Here is a 23,263-nt window from a genome sequence, read left to right on the forward strand (position 1 = left end):
CTGTTGCTCACGTATTAATTTTGGGGGTATAGTTTTACTTTAATTATATCTTAGTTGAAATCAAGTACAAGGTACTGTTTTATTATTACAGAAAAAAAGGAAATGACTTCCAAAAATGCAAATTGCTTTGTTAAAATGGAGTGTATGGGAAATGGCCTTCTGGATAACGGGTTTCAAGATAATGGATCCCATACCTGTATATACATTCCCTTGTAAATGTAGTCCGACCTTTGTTCAAGCCTCTTTAAAAAAAAAAAAGGATCTGAAAACTTTTGCAAGGCACTATATAAATATATATATATATATATATATATATATATATATATATATATATATATATATATATATATATATATATATATATATATATATATATATAGTAGTCCAAAAGGAACGCACACCATAAGTACAGTCCAAGTCTGGGTGCCAGTCCGTAGTTAATACAATGTATAAATCCGAAGGTGACAGCACTCCGAGTCAAGTAGTAATATCAACAACAGCAATGAATAAACAATAACAGGTTGTTTATTGTTTATTCATTGCTGTTGTTGATATTACTGCTTGACTCGGAGTGCTGTCACCTTCGGATTTATATATATATATATATATATATATATATATATATATATATATATATATATATATATATATATATATATATAAGCATTTGTGTATGTACGTATGTATGTGTTCACAAACGACAACCTGTTCACACAGTCGAGTTGTAAGAAGGATCCTGCCATGCTCAGATTCAGATAGACTGAAATTCAGAAGTAGGTCACAGGCTTTTTTTTTTGTCTCAGAAGCCAGAAGAGGCCTTGGTGGTTTGCTCAGATCCTTCAGGCTTCTATGGGATCAGGCAGCTACACTGTTGCACTCTGGGGGAGGAAGCACAATCACTGCTAAAACAGTGGAACAGATGGGCATTAAAAAGACAAGATTCTGATTATTGGGTATGGAATAAACTGTAAATTAGGAAACTTGAGATTTCCCTAGTGGTACAAATTGGATTTGTTAGCAGATATAATATTATATATACACCTGGAAAGGCAGTTTTAGCATGTTATTCCTCGGTGAGATTTGTAAAAATTAGCAACAGCCCGATTTGAACTGCTTGGGGTGGGGAATGAGACCCCCGCAATGTGTCTTCTGGGCAGGTGTGCACATCTCTAATGCTAAGGCATTTAAAGATATTTAAAGGAGAACTGAAGTTCATTTAATAATTAGGCAAGTCATGCTACATTTTTTTTTTTACACTCCTGAACCAGCACAAGCTTATTGTGGCCCTTTAGTATTGAAGATATATCCGAAAATGCCCCCAGTAGCTCCCCATCTTCTGCTGATTCATAGCAAATGCTCTGGTCTTATTGGCAGTTGCTTGAGCTTAGGAAACACAGCATAAGATGTAACCTCACTGTCTCTAATGTTGTAATGGTTTCTAACCTTCAGTAAACTTAGCTTGTTAACAGCTGCCTAGAGCACACTGAGCATGTGCAGTGTCACTGACACGGGGAGGCACATTTATCAAGGGTCGAATTTCGAGGGTTAATAAACCCTCAAATTGGACCCTCGAAGTAAAATCCTTCGAATATCGAATTCGAAGGATTTTAGCGCAAATACTTTGATTGAACGATCAAATAAAAATCTTTCCATTCGAAGGATTTTAATCAATCGATCGAAGGATTTTTATTCGATCATAAAAACCTTAGAAAAGTGGTGGGGAAGGTCCCCATAGGCTAACATTGAACCTCGGTAGGTTTAAACTGGCGAAGTATCTAGTCAAAGTATTTTTTAAAGAGACAGTACTTCGACTATCGAATAGTCGAACGATTTTTAGTTCGAATCGAAGTTGAGGGTCGTAGTAGCCTATTCGATGGTCGAAGTACTCAAAAAAAAACTCGAAATTCAAAGTTATTTCATTCGAATCCTTCACTCGAGCTTAGTAAATGTGCCCCCTAATGAAGGCCTAACAAGACCAGGAGCTGCAGTGGATAACATTGGAGACATTTATCATTACTTTCATAGGGCTGCTGAACCTCTGGGCTGGTTACAGTAATATCAGCATATACAGTATCCCCTATATATACGATTTGCATCTATTGCTGCATGTTGGGTCTCATTGGGCTCATTTATCAACACTGGGCAAATTTGCCCATGGGCAGTTATCTATAGCAACCAATCAGTGATTAGCTTTTTGAAGCCAGCTGCAAGTAGAACAATGAATGCAGCAATTTGATTGGTTGCCATGAGTTACTGCCCATGTGCAAATTTGCCCAGCGTTGATAAATGACCCCCACAGTGTATTTATGGAGGTAAATGTGCGTTTAGATATACACAGATGTGAGTGCATCTATGTAATAATGTTGCTTAAAGAAATGATTCTAGATGTTGCTTAAAGAAATGATTCTAGATATACAAGTATAAAAATATATTAAATTGAGCAAGACCAATGGAATGATTAGAAATACAAACGCCAACCACTATGTGACCACCAAGTGGAGATATAATTGGAGCATTACTGCAATCAAAATGACTTCTGTACCATAACCCTAAAAGCCATAGTGTCGCAAACAGTTGTTCTGAGAGAGAGAGAGGAAGCACAGTGTTTATTTAGGATTAAATTGTGAATTAGTAGTTTTCTTGCACATTAAATTAAGGGTTCTGCCTGTAAAAGTAGTTCCTCAGTAAAATTATAGAAGCAAAATATGGCTGTTTCACAAGAGTCCAGAGCAACGTTTAACTGTTTGCATGAAACACATGGTACACTAAGGGTAGATTTACACTGACGTTTTCGAAGCGATCCAAGCGCTGCGACAAAACGCCGTCAGCTGCACTCTGCATCCACCAGCGGTGTCATGTCGGATCAACGCTGAGACACCATCCGACAATGCACTCACTTGCCTTATTTCCATCGCATGCGATTTGACGATGACTTTTTGTCACAGAGCGTCGGATCGTGCCGAAAACATCCGTGCAGTTCTACCCTTATATGTAGACACATACAGTATATATATCACTAAGCAGAATTACTTATGCTAGAATGCAGAATAAAACCCTGCTTATAAATTCTACTTTTCCTTTAAAAAAAAAAAGCTTCATGTGACAAAATGCCCAGAGAAGGAATAATTATATAAAGCTGGAATGGAGTCATCTGGGGGCAATAATAAACATGATCCATTTCCCTTGCATTCCTCATTCAATGAGAAGTATCTTCGTGGCTTATAGATTGGTTTTGCTAATTGCATTAATTACTCAGGCCTCTGTAAGCTACTTAATTCACTAATAACTGGAAAGATTCTTATCCCATTACACTCATACCAGACGGTGCCTGAGATGAACAGAATGAGGTCAGGCCAGAGCAGAAGTGACTGTTACACTGCAAGAAATGTAATATTTAAGTTCTGCACATTTCATTTTTGCATTATTAAAACTATGTATAATACTGCCTGTCCTTTCAGGGATTGTCAGATTCAATGTTGGGTGTCACTCTTGTGATAGGCTGACCTCTGCTCATTTTTGGTGCAATGAATTTCTTGTCTTATATTTCGAATTTATGAAGTTGATTGGCATTCTTTAAATGTACTAATACTGTAACATGTCTAGGTATTCTGGATAATTCTTGTTATGGCAGAAATGTGACATGGATACAGCTGTGTTTTGATCTGAGAAATTATGTTTGCTCTACATTTTCATAGTTTCATAAAGAGGAAATAAAGCAAAATGATCATTGTATTTATAATGTCACCACTGACAATTTTACACTGAGGCAGAAATGGTGTTTTCCCTGGGCCCCAGGATCAAAGCAGGATTCTTTATAAAGAAAACCAATGATATGATGAAGTGTTCTAAAATATTATATATATATATATATATATATATATATATACACACACACACAGGTATAGCATCCCTTATCCGGAAACCCGATATCCAGAAAGCTCCGAATTATGGCATGGCTGTCTCCCATAGGAGTAAATTTATCAAAGAGTGAAGTTCCGCCACTAGAGTGAAATTCTGCAGCTTTCCATTCATTTCCATGGGATTTTTATAGGCGTATTTATCAAAAGGTGAACCCATTGATAAATACGCCTTTCAAAATCCCATAGAAATGAATGGAAAGTGGCGGAACTTCACTCTTTGATAAATATACCCCCTAGACTCCATTTTATCCAAATAATCCAAATTTCTTAAAATATACTTTTTTCTCTGTTATAATAAAACAGTAGCTTGTACTTGAGCCAAACTAAGATAAAATTAACCCTTATTGGAACCAAAACCAGCCAATTGGGTTTATTTAATGTTTAAATGATTTATAGTAGACTTGAAGACCCAAATTACAGAAAGATCCATTATTCAGAAAACCCCAGGTCCCGAGCATTTTGGAGAACAGGTCCCATACCTATATCATCATCATTTATTTATATAGCGCTGTCAAGATACGCAGTGCTTTAATATATATATATATTTATATATATTCCTCTAAACCACTCTGCCCCCTCCCTAAGGAATTTACTTTGGCTGTTGGCTCATGAGCATGTTCGTTCTCATTACTAAATGCAGCCTCCAGTTTTACAGCCAATGAAAAGAAAGCATTTGCTGGTTCCCATAGAAACTCTAGCTGTCTGATCCTATTTTTCTTTCTCCTAACCAGTTCTCCTGAACTCAGCTTAACCATTACAGTGCTCAACCCCAGCAGAACCAAAGAAAACCTGCATGAACTTTACAGCATACATGTCCTGTTTGCAGATGTCTATGTTATTGATGTGTTCAGAGGGAAAATGGCCACCGGGGTGAAAGCTGCTGTTTGTTTTAGGAAAATTTGATGGCACTGGCAAATGGAGGCGGTATATGCAGTACAAATGATGTGGCTTAGGTGGGGAAGATATGCCAAACATGGTAGAAACATTTAGGCTTTATATGTCCTTTAAGACTAAATTGTTCACTGTGCCTGCCATTAAATGTTACTGTAATAGAGTCTATCCTTAAGGTGGCCTTACATTGGTTAATAAATGCTGCCCCTGCAAACAGAGGTGGTAGCTTCTTGCCCTCCTAATTGATATCTGGCCAAATATCCCCAAGATATTAATGGTACAGAATTAAAACTCCCATCAGATGAGGAGCACATTGTTGAAGTCCTCATCAGGTAGGCCCCAGTGCATGATCCAATCGTATGCTGATAGTACATCTTTCATTTACTATTTTGTTTTCTCCACTGTTATCTTCTGTCCTCAAAAAGTTTCAAATAACCTAAAAAATAACAGAATTGTACACTATTATTATTGCTAATTTTTATTGTTCTTTATATTGAGTCCCTCTACTCAACTCAACTAACTAAAAAAACGATACAAAAATAAATAATGAAGACCAATTGAAATGCTGCTTAGAATTGGCCATTCTATAACATACTAAAAGTGGACTTAAAGGTGAGCCACCCTTTTAAGGGCTTTACATTCTTATTTGTATTACTTGAATAAAAAAAAACAACCTTCCTCCACTGATGTGTGGTATGCCGGATAATTGGCTCTATACATACCTCATGTACCTTGTAACTTACAATAATGCTTTGAAAACTTCTCTACATGTGACACAGGCACCTGACATGCTGGCTCAGTTATTAACCTCGATGATAAATTGTACCAGTTACAAGTGTTTAATAGCTCGTTTTCTGAGGCATTGAAATCTAACAACATGCCTTGTTGGCTTGGTAATTATTTTATATTTAGGGATATTGAATGAGATAAAATAATTTTGTCAACTATCCTCAAGCAGGGGTATAACATTATATTACCCTCATCACAATGTAAGCAAACAATGATATTGGAGCATTCTAATTGTTTAGCTTCTGTGTTGCAAATGAGCAGTGGGAATGTCAAAACCCTCAAGCCTTGGAAATGTGGGGCATCTTTACCCTCCCCCTTGAGACCTCAATGATCCTGGGTTTCTAAGAAAAATCCTGCTTTATGGGAAAAAAAGCATGGTGGATGCACTCAAAATTTCACTTGTAGTTGTAAATGACCCCTATATTGCCCTTTAATGTGAGGTCTGAGGAACTGCCGATTTCCCGTCCACAAGATGGTGATTGGCTAGGATGCCACTAGGCAGTGGCTTGACGAGAAAGCACCAGGCCCCCTTTAAAAATTTACTGAAGGTCCAGGCATGCAAACAAACGAAAGAGTCCGCCCCCCCGTGTGCAAGCACCCACTGCGAGGAGATGCAGCAGGTGTGCAAAAGTTTACCGGTTTGTGGCTATAGAGGAAGCTGATCTGTATCTTTCCTTAATTTGGATCTTCATACCTTAAGTCTACTAGAAAATCATGTAAATAAACCCAATAGGCTGGTTTTGCTTCCAATAAGGATTAATTATATCTTAGTTGGGATCAAGTACAAGCTACTGTTTTATTATTTAGACCATACAACAAAAATTGGTTGCACTCAAACTCTATTCCCCCTTCTGTGAAATTGATTAATTCAGGCTAATAATTGCCACCAATCCCCCTGTAACTTGGTGGGCCCAGGTGCAGATGCCCCGGACCTTTCGCTTATTCAATATATATTCACAGGCATTCAATATATACAGGTCACTCACCTCTTGAAGTCCCTGGTCCTGGTGCAGCGCCCAAACCCACAGCTTTGGGAGACTCAACAGTCAGTAAAATCCAATATTGCGCGCACTTTCATGGATCAGCAGGTGGTTTTAAAAGGCTTTATTTCCCTAGGTGAATTGTTGGGGAAATAAAGCCTTTTAAAACCACCGCTGTCTGCTGATCAGTGAAAGTGCGCGCACTATTGGATTTTACTGACTGTTTTATTATTACAGAGAAAAAGGAAATCATTTTTAAAAATTAAAATTTTTGGGATAAAATGGAGTCTATAGGAGATGGCCTTTCTGTAATTTGGAGCTTTTTGGATAACGGATTTCCGGATAACATTTTTAAGGACAAGGAGAGGCATAAATCAAATATACTTCCTCGGCATATATATATGTATGAAACAATACATTCCGTTTCTCCATCCTTTAGATCTGGCTATGTCACCAAACATCCAGTCCTGTTCCCACTTACCTTCCTTAGGCCAGTACATATGTATGAAAGGAATCCCAAGCCCCCACACATGCCTAGTTCTGACTTGCGCACAATGATCCACAGCCAGATGGAACTGATGTCATGGCAAACCAAGATGGCAGCACAGCTGTTAAAGAACAGGGGAAAAAAATGAGATTGGTCTGTTTTTTGGCAGTATATTATAGGGCATTACATTTAGGAGGACTGATAAATGGACATTAAAGTGAAGTTGAACCTTTCCTTCTTGTTTAAACATAAAAATTAGGACTGTTTTACCAGCATTGGTAAATGAAGTTCAAATTATGTTATAGAATGGCCAATTCTAAGCAACTGTTTAATTGGTCTTCATTATTTATTTATTTTGTATATTTTTATTATTTGCCTTCTGACTTTTTCTAGTTTTCATGTAAAAAAAAAAAGCTTTGCAAGGCTACAAATGTATTGTTTTTATTACTCCTCTTTCTGTTCAGGCCCTTTCCTAATCATATTCCGGTCTCTTATTCAGTAATGCATGGTTGCTAGGGTAATTTGGACACTAGCAACCAAAATTTGAGAGCTGCTGAATAAAAAGCTAAATAACTCAAAAACCACAAATAATAAAAAATTAAAGCCAATGGCATATTGTCTCGGAATATCGCTCTCTACATCATACTAAAATGTAACCCTAAGGTGAACAACCCCCTTAAAGGAGAAGGAAAGCTACGGAGGCATTGTATTGCCAATAGATTAGCTGCAATAGTGCAAGCTAGAATGCTATATTTATTCTGTAGAATGTTTTACTATACCTGTGTAAAAAGCTCTAGAAACTCTCTGTTTGTTTAGGATAGGAGCTGCAGTATTAACATGGTGTGACATCACTTCCTGCCTGAGTCTTTCCCTGCTCTGGGCTCAGATTACAGTAGAGAAGGGAGGGGGGCGGGGGAAGAGGAGCAAACTGAGCATGCTCTTGCCCAGGGCAATGAGGTTTAAGCTGAAGGCAGGAAGTCTGATACAGAAGCCCATGTGTACACAATAGAAGGAAAGAAATGCAGTGTTTCTTTTGACAGGGGACTCAGAGCAACATTACTTTGGGGGTTTACTGGTATATTTAGATGGACCTTTCTGATAAGGCTTACTTAGTTTTAACCTTTCCTTCTCCTTTAAACAACGGACACCCCAGCTATGGTCCTTCATCCTGTGTTACCCCCACTTTTTTGGGATAGGGGGTTAGATTATCTGCAAGATACATTTATTATAGATTAGAAAAGAGAGAGGAAAAGAAACCTTGTTTATGACTGTTTAGTTTCTCTTAATTACTAACACCCACCAACAAGGTTTCTTTTCCTATCTCTCTTTTTAAGTCATACATTGAAATAATCCTTGTGTGCCTGAAGAGTTTGAGAACCAATTTAAGTGAGAGGAGTTGGTGGTGATCAAATCCCATTTATAATAGAGTCACAAAGCTTGTTTCTTATTGTGGAGGTTTGATGACAGGGAAGAGGCTGATGACCTCAGTTTCTCATGTCTTGGGAGTCTGTCTGTGTTGTGTTTTCATTTACCTGCCTGTAATTAGTGTCTGCCTGGACTGGTACATTCTCTCAGAGCACCTGCAGTAGGAAGGCCATAGGAGTGAGAGGCGGGGGAACCTGTACCAGATGTTCCTAGGGACAGATGGCGTTTCATTTTCCAGTCAGTCTTAACTAACACAAAGCTTTTCAACAGGCTTAACTGTTTGACAGCCACTGCTCTCTTGTGTCTTAACGTAGCACACTGCCTAGCCCGGATTTTTCAAGCACAGGATTCAAAAGAAAAAATATGTATATTTGTCTCACTGTGCGATTTTCTGGTAAACGAGACATTGTAGAATTAACTAGGATCTAGAGATGATTGCTCTGTGGAAAGATTCTCAGGGCTGTCAACATTATGGTCTGTTATATTCCAGTGACTCATGAATCTTAACACTTGTTCCCCCTTCTGCAGCTTTGTAGTGTCTGTCAATCGTGAGAAGCATGACAAACAATGAGTAGGCGTTGCCTATACATGCCAACAAGAACCAAGGCCATGTTTACCCAGACAGGTGCAGTGCTGTAAATATATTGGTACAGGTGAAAAGCCTTTGTCTCAGCTGCTGTGGGATAATTGAACAACTAATAAAATGACCATTGTTTCCTTAACATTGTCATGAGAATACTTGTGTGTTTGTATGTGTTTGAGCTTAAAACTTTGGCATCTCGCTTGCTTCTTTTTCTAAAGGTGGCCATACACGAAAAGATCCGCTCGTTTGGCAAGGTCACCAAACGAGCGAATCTTAACTCGATATGCCCACCGAAGACAGGGCGATATCGAGTTAATCCGACGGTTCGGCCCTAGGACCAAACGATCGGATTACAACTAAGGAAATAGGCGCCCGACGGGAGGAGGACCGCAGCAACTAGCCAATACAGCCCTCGATCACCAAAAAAATCTAACCTGGCGGATCGATATCTGGCGATTTTTGGCCTGATATTAATCAGGGAGACCCATCAGAACTCCCCATTCAAGGGCAGATAAGCTGCCGAATTGGTCTAATGGACCGATATTGGCAGCTTTAATCTTCCCGTGTATGGCCACCGTTAGAAACAAGGCTAAATGCCATACATCCCCCAATTGAGAACCCACCCAGGTGGAACGTACAGAACCCTGTGCTAGAGCTATACTCTACTTACTGTTGTATCATGGCCCACTGGCTGCTAGTTGAACCGTTGCATATGCGATAGTTTCTCTTCTATTTAGCATCATCAGACTGTTTTGATCATAGTACAGGTATAGGATCTGTTATCAAGGAACCCGTATCCAGAAAGCTCCAAATTATGGGCAGGATGACTCCCATAGACTCTATTTTATCCAAATAATTAAAGTTTTTAAAAATCATTTCCTTTTTCCTCTGTAATAATGAAATTGTACCTTTTATTTGATCCCATATACAATAATTAAGCAAAACCAGCCTATTGGGTTTATTTAATGTTGAAATGATTTTCTAGTAGTCTTAAGGTATGAAGATCCACATTACAGGAGGGTCCATTATTTGAAAACCCCAGGATTCTGGATAACAGGTCCTATACATGTATCTATCTTTTCAAGATACAGTATGAGGCTTATTATGCGGTGTAAAAGGAATCCGCTAAAAAAAATTTGTTTTAAAAAAAAAAAAAAAGCGGCAAGTACGTTCTGCCAGAATCAAGAAAAAATAGCAATTTTCAAGTGCCTTCTTTTAGTTACAACTGTTTTGTACGCGGGGCTGTGCAGTCTCCATAAAACAGTACAAAACTAATACATATGCCGGTTTTTAGATGGGAATTCCTGACCACGCAGGGCAAATTTTGTCACTGGTTTTTTTTTTGTTTTTTTTTACACTAAATAATAAATAGGCCCCAGTATGTATTTAGATTCCCTCTGATTTTCATAGATTCTGACATCCTGATTTTTAGTACAGGTTTGGGATCCATTATCTGGAAACTCATTATCCAGAAATTACATTAACACCACCTCCCTTAGACTCAATTTGAATCAAATAATACAAATTTATAAAAACATCCTTTTTTCTCTGTAATAAAAAAAAAACAATACCTTGTACTGGATCTTAACAAAGATATAATGAATCCAGATCTAAATTCTGAAAAGATCCCTTATCTGAAAAAGCCTACTTCCCAAGCATTCTGGATAACCGGTCCCATATCTGTATTAGTTATAAGTCACAGCCAAAGCAGAACTATTATAATCGCCAAGAGATATTGGACTTCATTTTTCTTGACACAAGATTATGAATAGAAGATGGACTGAATAGAAAGTAACAATTAGGGATGCACCAACTCGGATGTCTGAATCCTAATTTGCAAATGCAAATTAGGGAAGGGAAAAAGTGGAAAAAACATTTTTACTTCTTTGTTTTATGACAAGTAGTTACATGATTTCCCTTTCCACCCATAATTTGCATATGCAAATCAGGATTCAGACTCTGTATGTCCGAATCCTGGATTCGGTGCATCCCTAGTAACAATATCAATACAATTGTAGCCTCACAGGGGAACTAATTTTGGCTGCTGGGGTCAGTGACCCCCATTAGAAAGCTGGAAGGTGGCTGAAGTAGAAGGCAAGTAAACAGTTTTTTTTATCATTTAAAAGTTTGGAATTTACCGGTCTGTAACATGCTAAAAGTTAACTTAAAGGCTTGGCATCATTGATAACAGCATGCTCACCCCTTTAAAATAGCAGACTTTTTATAGAAGGGAATGCCAAGAGAAACGGCCGCTAAGCTGCTTATAAACCAAAGCTGTTCTTCGCATGCCCAACTGCCATCAGCTGTCTTCATTTGCCGATCCCTATTAATTATTACTCATTATCAGAATAATTAAGAGCATGACTTTCCTGCTGATCGTGTATATGTGGGCCTTACTTCTAGGCATTGTTTCAGCACCATTAGAAGACTTGGCATGTTACTCCTTTGATACTTCTGCTGGTCTGACATTAAGGCAGTGTTACAGCTTGATTACAAGGCTTGGCACATCAATAGTTTGCAATGAAGACTACAGTGATTCTGTTGTGATGCCCTTTTCTAGTTGTGGTGATCTTGTTCATTCTCTCACTTATGCTCCCATTGCAGGAATAATTGGCTGCCCTGGCTTGCCTTCCTCTGTTGAGTATATATATATATATATATTTACAACGGTGCACAAGTGGGAGGATAGATTCATCTGCAGTTCAGCTCTTTTAGAGAGGATGATTTATGACAGTGTCAGCTCTACTCTCTCACGCCAGTAATTCTCTTATACTGGGAGGGAGGTGGGAGCATCTCTGCCTTCCCACATAGAACATCAAGCACACAGCGGTGACAGTTCCTCTCTTTAGTAATCAAGTCTCCTCTACCAAGAGCTCTAATATGGAAATATTGCAGTGGTTTCCAGATAGAGAGATGGTTTTGTCTGCTTTTTTATTCTCTCTGTAGCTGTATATGATGCCTTGAACTGTTCCTGCCTAGAATTTGTAGCTGAAAAATACTAATTAAACATAACTAGTATAACTAGTGAAAGCATGGCTTCTTTAAATGCAAAACTATTGGTTCAACTTTTTATACTACTATACTATATTATACTACATATTATATATTATACTACTTATAATATTATACTGTACAGTTTTCAAGGCCTTTTTACCTCCCCAGATAAAATAGTTTGCAGATAGGGTTGCCACCCGGCTGGTATTTTACCAGCCTAGCCGGTAAAACACCTGCCGGGGCCGGTATTGCAAATTTACCGGCAATGTAGCCTGTGGCCTGCCCCTCAGTCTCACTGCCGGCTTCTGGCCAATCGTGCACTGTGGCTCCTCCCCCTTTGACGTCACGACCCGGCCTTTTATTCCCGCCCCCTCCACTGGCCAGTGGAAATTTAATTAAAAGGTGGCAAACCCTATTTACAGCTTATGCATCAGAAAGGTCACAAAAATCTGTCAACATAAAGATACCCCTTGCTCATTGATTGGGAGGGCAGATTTATTAAGGTTCGAGTTGTTTTTTCCAAAAAAAAAAAATTTAGTCAAAAATAGATTTTTCGGTTTTAAAATAATAATTTCGAATTTTAAAAATAAAAAAAACAAATTTTTCAAGATTTCTCATACCCAGACCCTGGAAATACACCATTTGAAACCTGTCAAAGTCATGTAGGAGTCAATGGCAGAGGTCCCTTGAACTATTTGAAGATGTTTTTTGCCTTCATGAGGTTTTTTTTGTGGGTTTCGATCGAAAACTCTTTAATTTTTTTTCTGGGCGAAAACTCGATCAATTCTAGTATTACGTTTTTTACCCCAATGACACTGTTCTTGACTTTTTACAATTGGGTTTTTTCTTAAATTAGAAATCATTCGAATTGTGAGTTAGTTCGAAGTCTAAAATTCGACCTTTGATAAATAACCTTCTTTATATTAAAGCACATAAAAAGAATTTTCAATTGCAAGAGATTTTAAAGGGGTTGTTCACCTTTTAATTAACTTTCAGTATGATATTGAGAGTGATATTCTTTTTGCAGTTGGTTTCAATTATTATTTGTGGTCTTTGAGTTATTTAGCTTTTTATTTAGCAGTAGTGATGGGCGTATCTGACTCGTTTTCAGAAAATTGTGAAACAGTAAAAACTTGCATGGAAGTCAATGTTTTTGACAATTTTATAATATACATTAGTATCTATGGACGTTTTCTTGCAAAGAAATATTTTGCAAAGAAATATTTTACGTGATACAATAGCCTTACTGTTGCTTTTGAATGTAGGATTTCTATCCATATTTTGCATTGTTTTCCTTGAAAGTAACAGAATGGTGTTGTGACCTAGTTATTGTTTGTTATACAGTATGTGTTGTATATATGCTACATTATTATGTTTGACCTTTGCAGGTTTTTTTTTTGTAACTATCTCCCGTAATTGAAATGATTCATCTTGTGCAGTGTTTGCCCTCATTATGTCCTGATAAAAGTGATTTAACAACAAAATATTGACAAGCAATCTTCATTTGAGTGCAGTATTCATTCGGTCATCTTTGGGTCCACTAAAGGGGAAATGGCTTTGACAGCAGAATCATTTTCCAGTTGCTAGATGTCACAGTCATATTTTCTTGTTCAAATACATGATTGTGGTACATTCCAGCAGGGGCAGATTAATGCACAAGCTACTTAAAAGTGGCCATAGATGTACAGATAATATTGTACAAAACAAATTTCCGTAATTGTGTGTGTATGGTGGGAAACGAGCAGAAGACTTTGGTCGGCTCGTCGATCGTGCTGGACGGAAATTTTTGATTGAGTGGCTTTGAACGCACTCAAACATCAGCCATTGTTACTACTGAATCATCAGATACAGGTAGAATTCTATTGTATATACCTGTATATCTGACGATTCAGCTCTACACGTGTGTGTTGAAGTGAATTATTTTTCTTGGAAAGATCTTTTCTAAGAAAGATCGTAATTGTTACATCCATGGCCACCTTTAGACTATAGCCTACTTTTCTTTTAATATCTATCTTTATTTGTGCTGCTGGGTGCGGTCGGATGCACCTTCTGATAGAAGAAGTCATGCATGCACCTGGATGTATGCAGATTCAGAGACGACATTGACATGAGCCAAACTTGACCTGGTGTAGAGATCTCTGGTGCACGTGTGTCTTGATCTGATCACATCTGGACCCAGCAGTAGCCTAGAAAGGGGCCCTGTGTGGAGGTAGCCCAGGGCCCCACATGTCCTTAATCCACCACTGCATTCCTCTGTATGTAAATTGCTGGTCCAGTTCTGTGTCCATTCAGTTCAGAAATTGAATGGTGTTGTATTCCCTCTCAATTGTCACATAACGGGTGCCATGTTTTACATCTTTGGATATTGTCCAAGTGACTTCAACAGCAAGGTGGCATCTGGCATGGTGCCTCAGAGAGAGACAGAAAACTGATGAACTACCCTGCCCAGACTTTTTCTCTGAATCTACATCAAATCAAATTTAGTAGTTTAGATCAATGTGTGTCCTAAGGTTTCATTTACAGCTCAATTAAAAGTCATATTTATAGGATCTCTTCTTCATAGAGTATAAGCTTTGCATTTTTGTCATATGAGGAACTGTAAGGTATAATAATTGTTTCAGTAACCTCAGGCATATGCTTTCCTTCCAAATTAAACCATATTAAAGGACACTAATGCATTAATATGTAACACATTTAATAGGGCTTTCCAACTGGAGGACCACAAGCTAGATATGGCTCTCCAAAGATAGACTTTTTTGTTCAACATATTTTTATTCATACTTCAACATAGTATAGCAGCTAATTAGCCCTCTTCATGTACAGCATGCATTATGTTTTCAGTGATAGTCTCCCGTGTACCCATGGGTCATAAATATTCCAGTGCTATATAGCTCAAATTACATTTTATGGATGGTTCTTTTTAAATTGAGGTTTGCTATAAGTAGTAAAATATTTGGTAAGTCATAATATTGTTTATATAAACGTAACTTGGTAATATCGAAAAATTCCACACCTTGGAGGATATATGTGTACACATATATTCATCTTCATGCAGGGCATACATTTTCATTGGTATGTAGTTCCATTTTACAGGAAATGTGAAGCTTTATTGCCTGGTATGTTCCCAACAATGTCTCCTAATTTTTTTTTTTCATTTCAGTGAGCATTATTGGTGCAACATCATTTTATATTACTACTCCACTCGTGTTTTGCTGATAAGGAATACTCAGTACAGTCTCCATGCGTCTGTTTCTTTTAAATCCACTGTGGGTTTTAGGTGAATGTCTTACATTCAGGTTATTTAAAACAATGAGTAGAGGAGCATTTTACTATGTGAATAAAAGCTATGGTGATGTGAGTTAAGGGTTGCCTCATACGGTTGCAGCAGTTTTCAACAACTTAAACAAGGATGCGAGTATGCTGACAATATAGAGATATGAAATCCAATGAAAAGTCAGGCTTATACCCCCAATAGACTCTTAGTTTGCCCAGGTGCAGCAACCAATAAGATGTATGTGAAACAGGTGACCAGTAAATGCTTCCTGCTTATTGGTTACTATAAGTGATTAGTACCAAACTTTGCACCTTTCATTACATTACCCCAATAGTGCACTGAATTATATTTGTTGTTTTGATACCCCTCTTTCCCAGGTAAAAACAACAGGAATTCCTTCTGAAATAAGTCTTTGCAGATGCAAAACTTCAAATTACTCATGTACATTAAGCCTAAGTCTCTACACAGACTGCAAACTGAATTGAAAAATGTGGTTTTTTTTACCAGGATAACATACAAGGCCATACATGGGCCAACAGAAGCAGCTGACAGTCTGAAGTGGCCAAGTTGGCAGCTTTTGTCAGCTTGTGTATAGCTAACTTGTACAGCTGGCCTGTGTTTGGAATCCACGATTGTGCTCCCCATAGGGTTGCCATCTCTATTTTTGCAAAAACCAAACAAGGGGGTGGGATAATGGCATCAGGGCAGGAGCAGTGACATAGGGGGTGGGGTTATGACATTTGGGGGTGGGGTTTGTGCCTCATGTAGGTGAAGTTTTGACATCAGAGATGGTTATTGGCTACATTATTGTTCGGGAGGTTTGAAAATTCAGACTGTTTTGTGACTTTCATGGGGTCAAATTGGTCTTCATAGACTCCCATATTGTCCAAGTTGTCATGAGGGTCAAATGATTGAAATGGCCAGCTTAGGCCTTCTGCATGAGTAGCTGACTCGGGCAAATATCTGAATTTGTTACCAAACAAGGCCAGCTAAAGGGATAGGGACATCAAGGGATGGGACACCTTTAAATGGGCAGAACTTCTTACTAGACTAGTGATAGAAAAAAATCAGGAGTTAGTATTGGTAATAAAACAATATATTTTAATATAAGAAAGATACCCACATTTATCTAGCCTGAGCAACTACTTGAGGAAGCATCATTGCATTTGGTCTTAATAAATGAGGCAAATGAACAACTGTGTGTTATGTGTACATTCCTGAGCACTCCATAAACATTGTACTTGCAGAAGACAAAAGCTTCTTAAGGTGACCATAGAAAGATTGTTCGTTTCAATACACAGGTGTAGAGCTGAATCGTTAGATATACAGGTAGAAACAATAGAGTTCTACCTGTATCTGACGATCCAGCACTAACAATGGCAATGTTTGGGTGTCTTCAAAGGCACCCAATCAAATTTTTCCGTCCAGCCCGATCGACGAGCCGACCGATATTCAACTTTTAATACAAAATAAAGTAACCACTGCTCCCTATAGAGTTCTAAGTGCAGGAATGACAAATGGCTAGTGTATTTAACTTCAAAGGACTTTACAGAGACAAAATAAAAGCACTGTAGTTTCGTCTGTTAAACTGTTTGTGCCAAGCGACGTAAAGGCTGGGGTTCAATTATTCTGGGCTTTTCATCTGTGTATACTTAGAGCTCACTAAAAGGCAAGTTGGCCTGCAGTGAATAGATATGCTAAGTTCTGAGTGAAATTGTATGATTTATTCCCACAGTAATTTGCATGATTTACTGAGAGGCCTATTGCTGGAAAGCTAATATATATGAATTTTTTTTCATGTGTATCTGGGAAAATCTCATATAAAAATGCCACATAAAATTCAATTCCAAAGTGTAATATTGTCAGAGAAATGGCACCGTTTTACTTGCAATTTTCTCCCCACTAATGTATATTTAATATCAATTCCACATTGCGCAATATTGTGAGAGTGACGGAACTAATAGTCCATTGGGTTTATGCTTTCCAAATTCCTTTCATTTTCCTGGAAAGAACAATAAATGGGTGCCTGAATTTCCTAGTTTATCCAAGGGTTAATTGCAGATACACTTTCTCTGCAGGTATATTTTAGGGAAATGCTCAATACCCCTCTATACCGCTGGTGGGTGGTGGTTTTCATCCTCAAAAACAAATGTACAGTTTTTAAGGCTTAAAACCTATTGTTACAAGTGGTCACAGGTGGTTTCAATGCATGTGAATGACAAGCAATAATGATGTGTGTGTCAACCCAAAACTTGTGAGGACCCATGGGTTTACTGCCGGTTGGGAAGGTTTCGGTTGAAATTTGGGTGTCCATTGTGGGTTAGGTTTTGGTATGGGTCAGACTTGGGAAGAACATTCCTCCTCTGCATCCGGACCTGGATTTTTATTTGGGCTGCCCCTAGGCCAGAGAGTCCCCCCCCCCCAGGAGCTTGCACCCTCTGGAGCACTAGGGATTAGGTGCACAGTCATTTTAAGCAGCAGCACATCCCCAGTGCTTCCAACAAAATTCAGCATTCTGCCCTAGGCCCGGGCTTTTGTGGTCTTGCCACAAATTCTGCCTGTCTGTATTCGAATATTCCCTGTCTTGGAGTTAGAGGCATGGACAGAAGTAGAGTAGAGAGCTTGAACCGCTGCCACCCCCCCCCTCCCATGTGCAATGGCGGTGGTGTGTACTTCCCTCCTACCTGTGATTGGGTCTGGCTGGTTGAGAGGAGAAGGGACAGTCCAGTTGGGGGAGAGGGTCTGGGTCCATTGGGCCAACTGGGTTTTTGGCCAATGCCCTGCTCGCCCAGTCTGACACTGTTTAACAGGACTGTATTTGTTCCTTTATTTTTGTAAGTAGCTTGGTTTTTTTCAGAAGCCACGGTGCATATTCTTATTCTCGCCTGCACTGAACTTCATCTGCCATTTCGAATGACACCCTTCCATATTGTCCAGCTGTCATAAGCCAATGTCAGCTCTGATTATATAGATATTAAACACCTTAAAGTATTTGTAGGGTGGCATCATACCCAAATAGGAAAGGGCACATAAAAAAAGGGATGAAGGAATGTGTGATAGATCACACCACTAATTGCTAAGATATCATGGAAAATGTTACTATTGTTACACTCCCACAAATCACAAATGACACAAGCACATCAACGTGTGATTAGTTATTACTTCACTATCCACCCTGGCTGAAAGCCACCTTCCCCAACTGTAACTTTCTTAAATGGTATTTATATTTGGCTTCAGTGTGACGCCAGCCAAAAATGTGTTTTTATTATGGGGCTCCCAACAGATCTAGAGTCTAAACTGTGTTTTTCTTAAGTGCAAAAAATGGGAGTAATGCTTTCTACTATATCATAATTGCCACAAGAATCTGTTCCATTTCAAGCATGACCATAAATTACATTATTTTAAGAACTGTTTTGACTATTTGACAGAATTGCTACCCATTACTCACATTATAGGGCTCATGTACATCTGCAGTTGCAGTCTCAGTCCCTGCAGACAGTTGTGTATAACACCACTTTTTTTTTGGTCAAAATGTGCTCCTTGCATGTGCGTATAGTTGCGCTCAGCAATGCTCAGTCCTTCCTACCATGTGTTAACTGGAGCGCTGCTGCACCTATTGACACTGAGAAACCATGGAGTTACCACCACTTTCAGTCCAGGCGGTGGCTCCAGGGTTCCATCTGTCCCTGCGTCAATCACCGCAATTCAGTTGCACACATCACTCGCATGCCAAACACTGGGAATTACAGCAGGAAACGTCAAAAATATTCAGAGCAGAGTGTAGTTGTGTCAATAGCATCTCCCTTTTTGTGACCACAATGACGCTGGAATTCTATGGAAAACCGCAGATTTGGCAAAAACATTGATTGGGACTGAAATTGCACTTTGCTCACTTCACTTGAGCATGAGCCTTCATGGGTTTCCCATTGTCAAAGCTTTGAGCATCTCTTGCATTTTGTTGTTTTCTCCAAAGGGATAACTTGTGGGGCATCTGTGCCTGTTAATTGTTTTTTTAAACAACGTATAGAGTTCATTTTGTAGCAAATAATTAGTGAAAAATATCTATAACAGCAGGTGTCCACAAAAAAAAAAAATCAGTGTAGTTTCCAAAGGAAAACTGGTGCAGAGTTTATTTATAAAACGTGGGGACCCAAAAAGTAATCACAATCTACTAGTAGACCACAAAAAGCTCCATTAGATCTCCCTTTGAAGTAGTTCCCATTTAGGTTTACAATGGTTTTGGAAATGGGTGGTTAAGTAATCATTTGGACCCTATATTCCTAAATGTTGCTGCTTGGATCGAGAAGGATAATTTCTTGTCGGAGCTGAAGCATTGTCATGCTACATCACTTATGCTGAAAGATTTTTTTTTTCTTTACAGAAATAAGCAGAAGAGATAAAAATTTGAATATGTTCTATTTTGCAAAAAGGCCTAGTTTACCCAGACTCAAACCCTATCACAGCATATCATAGATTCAGCAGCAGCAGTGGGAGAAGGCATTGTTAGTTTAGAGAACATATAATTAACAGTGCTGGAAATGTAACAGAAACAGTGTTGGAATGTAACAACCTGGGTGGAAGCTTTAGTAACAAAAATAAAGTTAGGACTAGCATGGTCCTAGCTGGGGTACTAGTTCACTTTCAGCTATAAATGTGCAAACTTGTTTAAATTTAGCTATGGGTTTCTGATTTGCAGAAAGCATGGGAAGGCCATCTCCCATAATCCATTTATCAAATATTTAGTTTCTATTTCCTTTTTCGCTGTAATAATTAAACAATAGCTTATACATGAGCCTAACTAAGCTGCATAAATCCATATCGGTGTCAAAATAGCACTATTGGGTTTATTTGAACTATTTGCATGTTCTAGTGTAGGTGATGCTAAGAGAAACACCCTTTAAGTGATAAACCCCAGCTCCCAGGCATTCTTGGCGGGAAGTTTTTAGGGGTGGCATGCCTCCCAGCCGCAACCTGGAGCACTGGTGACGCAATTATATTATCCCCTTATATAGTTATGCATAGATATCAAATACCCCTCAAGCCTATGTTTCGATTCAAACAGTAGCCTGCTGCTTAGGCTCATGATGCTACTATATTACTCAGGCTGTTTCCTTCTGCAGGCAAAGGATAGCGATGAAGATGATGAGGTTGCTGTGAGTTTGGATCGAGATCGTTTCATGGATGAATTTTTTGAACAGGTATGTTCTCTGCAAATGCTACAAATGCTTTTCTTTCATTGTAATGTAATTTCTCCTACCGCACACCTGTAGTTCACCAATCCTGCAACTGGTGGTGCGTTTCTTCCGTTGACCCGGCCGGGTCCCTTAGCAACGAGTGTGTATAGAAAACGGATCCGCACACACTGGTTAATGTTTGGTGGCTGAATAAAAGGGGATACTCCCCGACTGCATTAACCAATGTGTGTGCGGACCCGTTTTCTATACACATTTCTTTCATTGTACACCTGCCTTTAGGGTTGCGCTGATTAATAATCCTTGTCCTTTAACGGGATACTGATATAATTTTTCCTGGAGTGACACAAAAGTTCTTTAAAAACAGAATATTTTTGCTGCGAACACTCCATTGGGAATGGAGTCTAGAAATTAGGGAGGCTGCACCAACAAATTGAGGTGTTTTCAAGTAGAAGAAGCATCACCTGTAGGGTATTGAGTCATTTGGATGACAGGTATGTAATGAAATATTTTTCTCTTTAATAATAAAACAATACCTTCTACTTGACCTCCAGCTAAGATATCATTTTTCCTAACTAGAGACAAAACAATCCTTTTGGGTTAAATTAATGTTTACATGATTTTCTACTAGATTTCATGTATGGAAAGATCCCTAATATGGATAACCCCAGTTTTTGAGTGTTCCGGATAACAGGTGCCATTCCTGTATATATTCTTTTTTTGCTTGCTTATTTTTCAGCCAAGCCTTTGGGTTTTCCGCTGCAAGATATTCTAGCGCTTTTCTGCATCTCTGACATTATAATGACGTGCTTTCATTTTTACAGGTTGAAGAGATCAGAGGTTTCATTGACAAGATCGCTGAAAATGTGGAGGAAGTTAAAAGGAAACACAGTGCTATTCTTGCTTCACCCAACCCTGATGAAAGTAAGTGGAACCAGTTAGTCATGTATGTGTTATTCTAACATGTGTTCATGTGTGCCTTACCAATTAGTAGGTACAGTTTCAAAGGCAAACTACAGCTTCCTTATCCAATCTCCACTGCCTTTCTTGAGGGGGAAAAAAGCCACTTGACTCTTATAACTTAAAAGTTATATCAAAGAACAAAAATATTCCATTCCTTTGGTATATGATGCTTCTGAATTAAGGGCAAAGTATTGTGCCATAGGGCAGCTATGGGAAGTGGCTGCCGGTAGGATTATATTTTGATGTCGAAAGTTAAAGACAGTTTGTTATTTCAGGATCCGGCAGTGCTCCTTATGCACATTTTACAGTGTTAGGTTTAGTAGGGAACTATTTACAGTAGTAATAAAGTGGCTGCACCACCCAGCAATTAGCCGTGTTTAGCATTATACCCTGTTGGGTAAGTGTGTGACATCATATAGGTGTAACAATTATCAACAGACATTGATTAGCCGTCTATTAATACTGTGGGTTGAAATATCCTCTCACTGCCAGTTTTCTGTGATGAGATCTAATCTCTCATGATAAATCTGTCCCCTAAATTGTCAAACTAAAAAAAAAAAAGCCATAATCTTCTCCCTAGATCACAATAAACCTTCATGTGCACTGGAAATAAATACGACTTACTAGATAGGGCTCTAGAAGGTTTTAATGGACCAGGAAAGAGTTTACTGGGGTGTACAATATGATAGGCATCGCCCTATGGATCAAATCTGCCAGGGGAGGGGTGAATACAACAAATTACACAACTGGTTCATCTAGGTTGAACACACAAAGGGAACCTTGTATTTACCCACTGTTCAAGGTATCTAAGTCCCGGGCTCCAATGTAATTATGCTGTACCATGCATCTGCTATACACCAGTCTAGGTGCAAGGCACTAGTATCTATAAGAACAAATAGCCATAAACACTTTGGGGCAAATTTACTTAAGGTTGAATATCGAGGGTTTATTAACCCTCGATATTCGACTGTCGAAGTTAAATCCTTCGACGTCGAAGGATTTAGCGATATTCGTTCGAACGAACGAAAAATCGATTAAATCCTTCGAATCGAACGATTCGAAGAATTTTAATCCATCGATTGAACGATTTTTGTTCGACCAAAAAAAGATAGCCAAGCCTATGGGGACCCCATAGGCTAACATTGGCTTCGGTAGCTTTTAGGTGGCGAACTAGGGGGGGCGAAGTTTTATTTTATTTTAAAGAGACAGTACTTCGACTAACGAATACTCGAACGATTTTTAGTTCAAATAGCTCGATTCGAAGTAGCCCATTCGATGGTCGAAGTAGTCAAAAAAAAACATTCGAAGTTTTTTTCCTCTATTCCTTCACTTGAGCTACTGTAAGTAAATGGGCCCCTTTGTGCATGGCATTTACACACATTGTTCCAGTAGGTAAACCCATTTATATTGCTGGATTTCATGCTGCTAGCATTAAAATGAGAACTAAAGCGTAACTAAAGAAGTAGCTAGAAATGTTGTACATTATGTTTTGAGCATTTGTACCAGCCCTAAGCAAGCACAGCCCTTTAGCAGTTAAGTTCTGTCTCCAAAGATGCCCCAGTAGCTCCCCATCTTCTTTAATGCTGATTCACTGCACATACTCTGTGCTGCTGTCACTTACTGAGCTTAGGGACTCACTCACAATATATAATACACATAGAATATAAATGTCACACTATAAGGCTGATTAGTAATTAATAGACATTACTACATGGCAGCACAGCAACTAGCATGATAATCTAATAATCCGCCTTGTAGCATCATC

General features: G+C 38.6%; 1 protein-coding gene across 2 annotated transcripts in view; it reads left to right on the forward strand.

Moving 5' to 3' along the window:
• stx1a.L (syntaxin 1A L homeolog) overlaps window positions 1-23,263 on the forward strand; it is a 90,882-nt gene that overhangs the window by 21,721 nt on the left and 45,898 nt on the right. For both annotated transcript variants that reach the window (XM_018246184.2, XM_018246182.2), the window contains exons 2-3: window positions 20,464-20,541; window positions 21,360-21,459. In XM_018246184.2, the coding sequence (XP_018101673.1) occupies window positions 20,464-20,541; window positions 21,360-21,459 (178 nt within the window). The remainder of the gene's footprint in view (window positions 1-20,463; window positions 20,542-21,359; window positions 21,460-23,263) is intronic.

This window comes from Xenopus laevis, chromosome 2L, assembly GCF_017654675.1.
Source record: "Xenopus laevis strain J_2021 chromosome 2L, Xenopus_laevis_v10.1, whole genome shotgun sequence".
NCBI lineage: Eukaryota > Metazoa > Chordata > Amphibia > Anura > Pipidae > Xenopus > Xenopus laevis.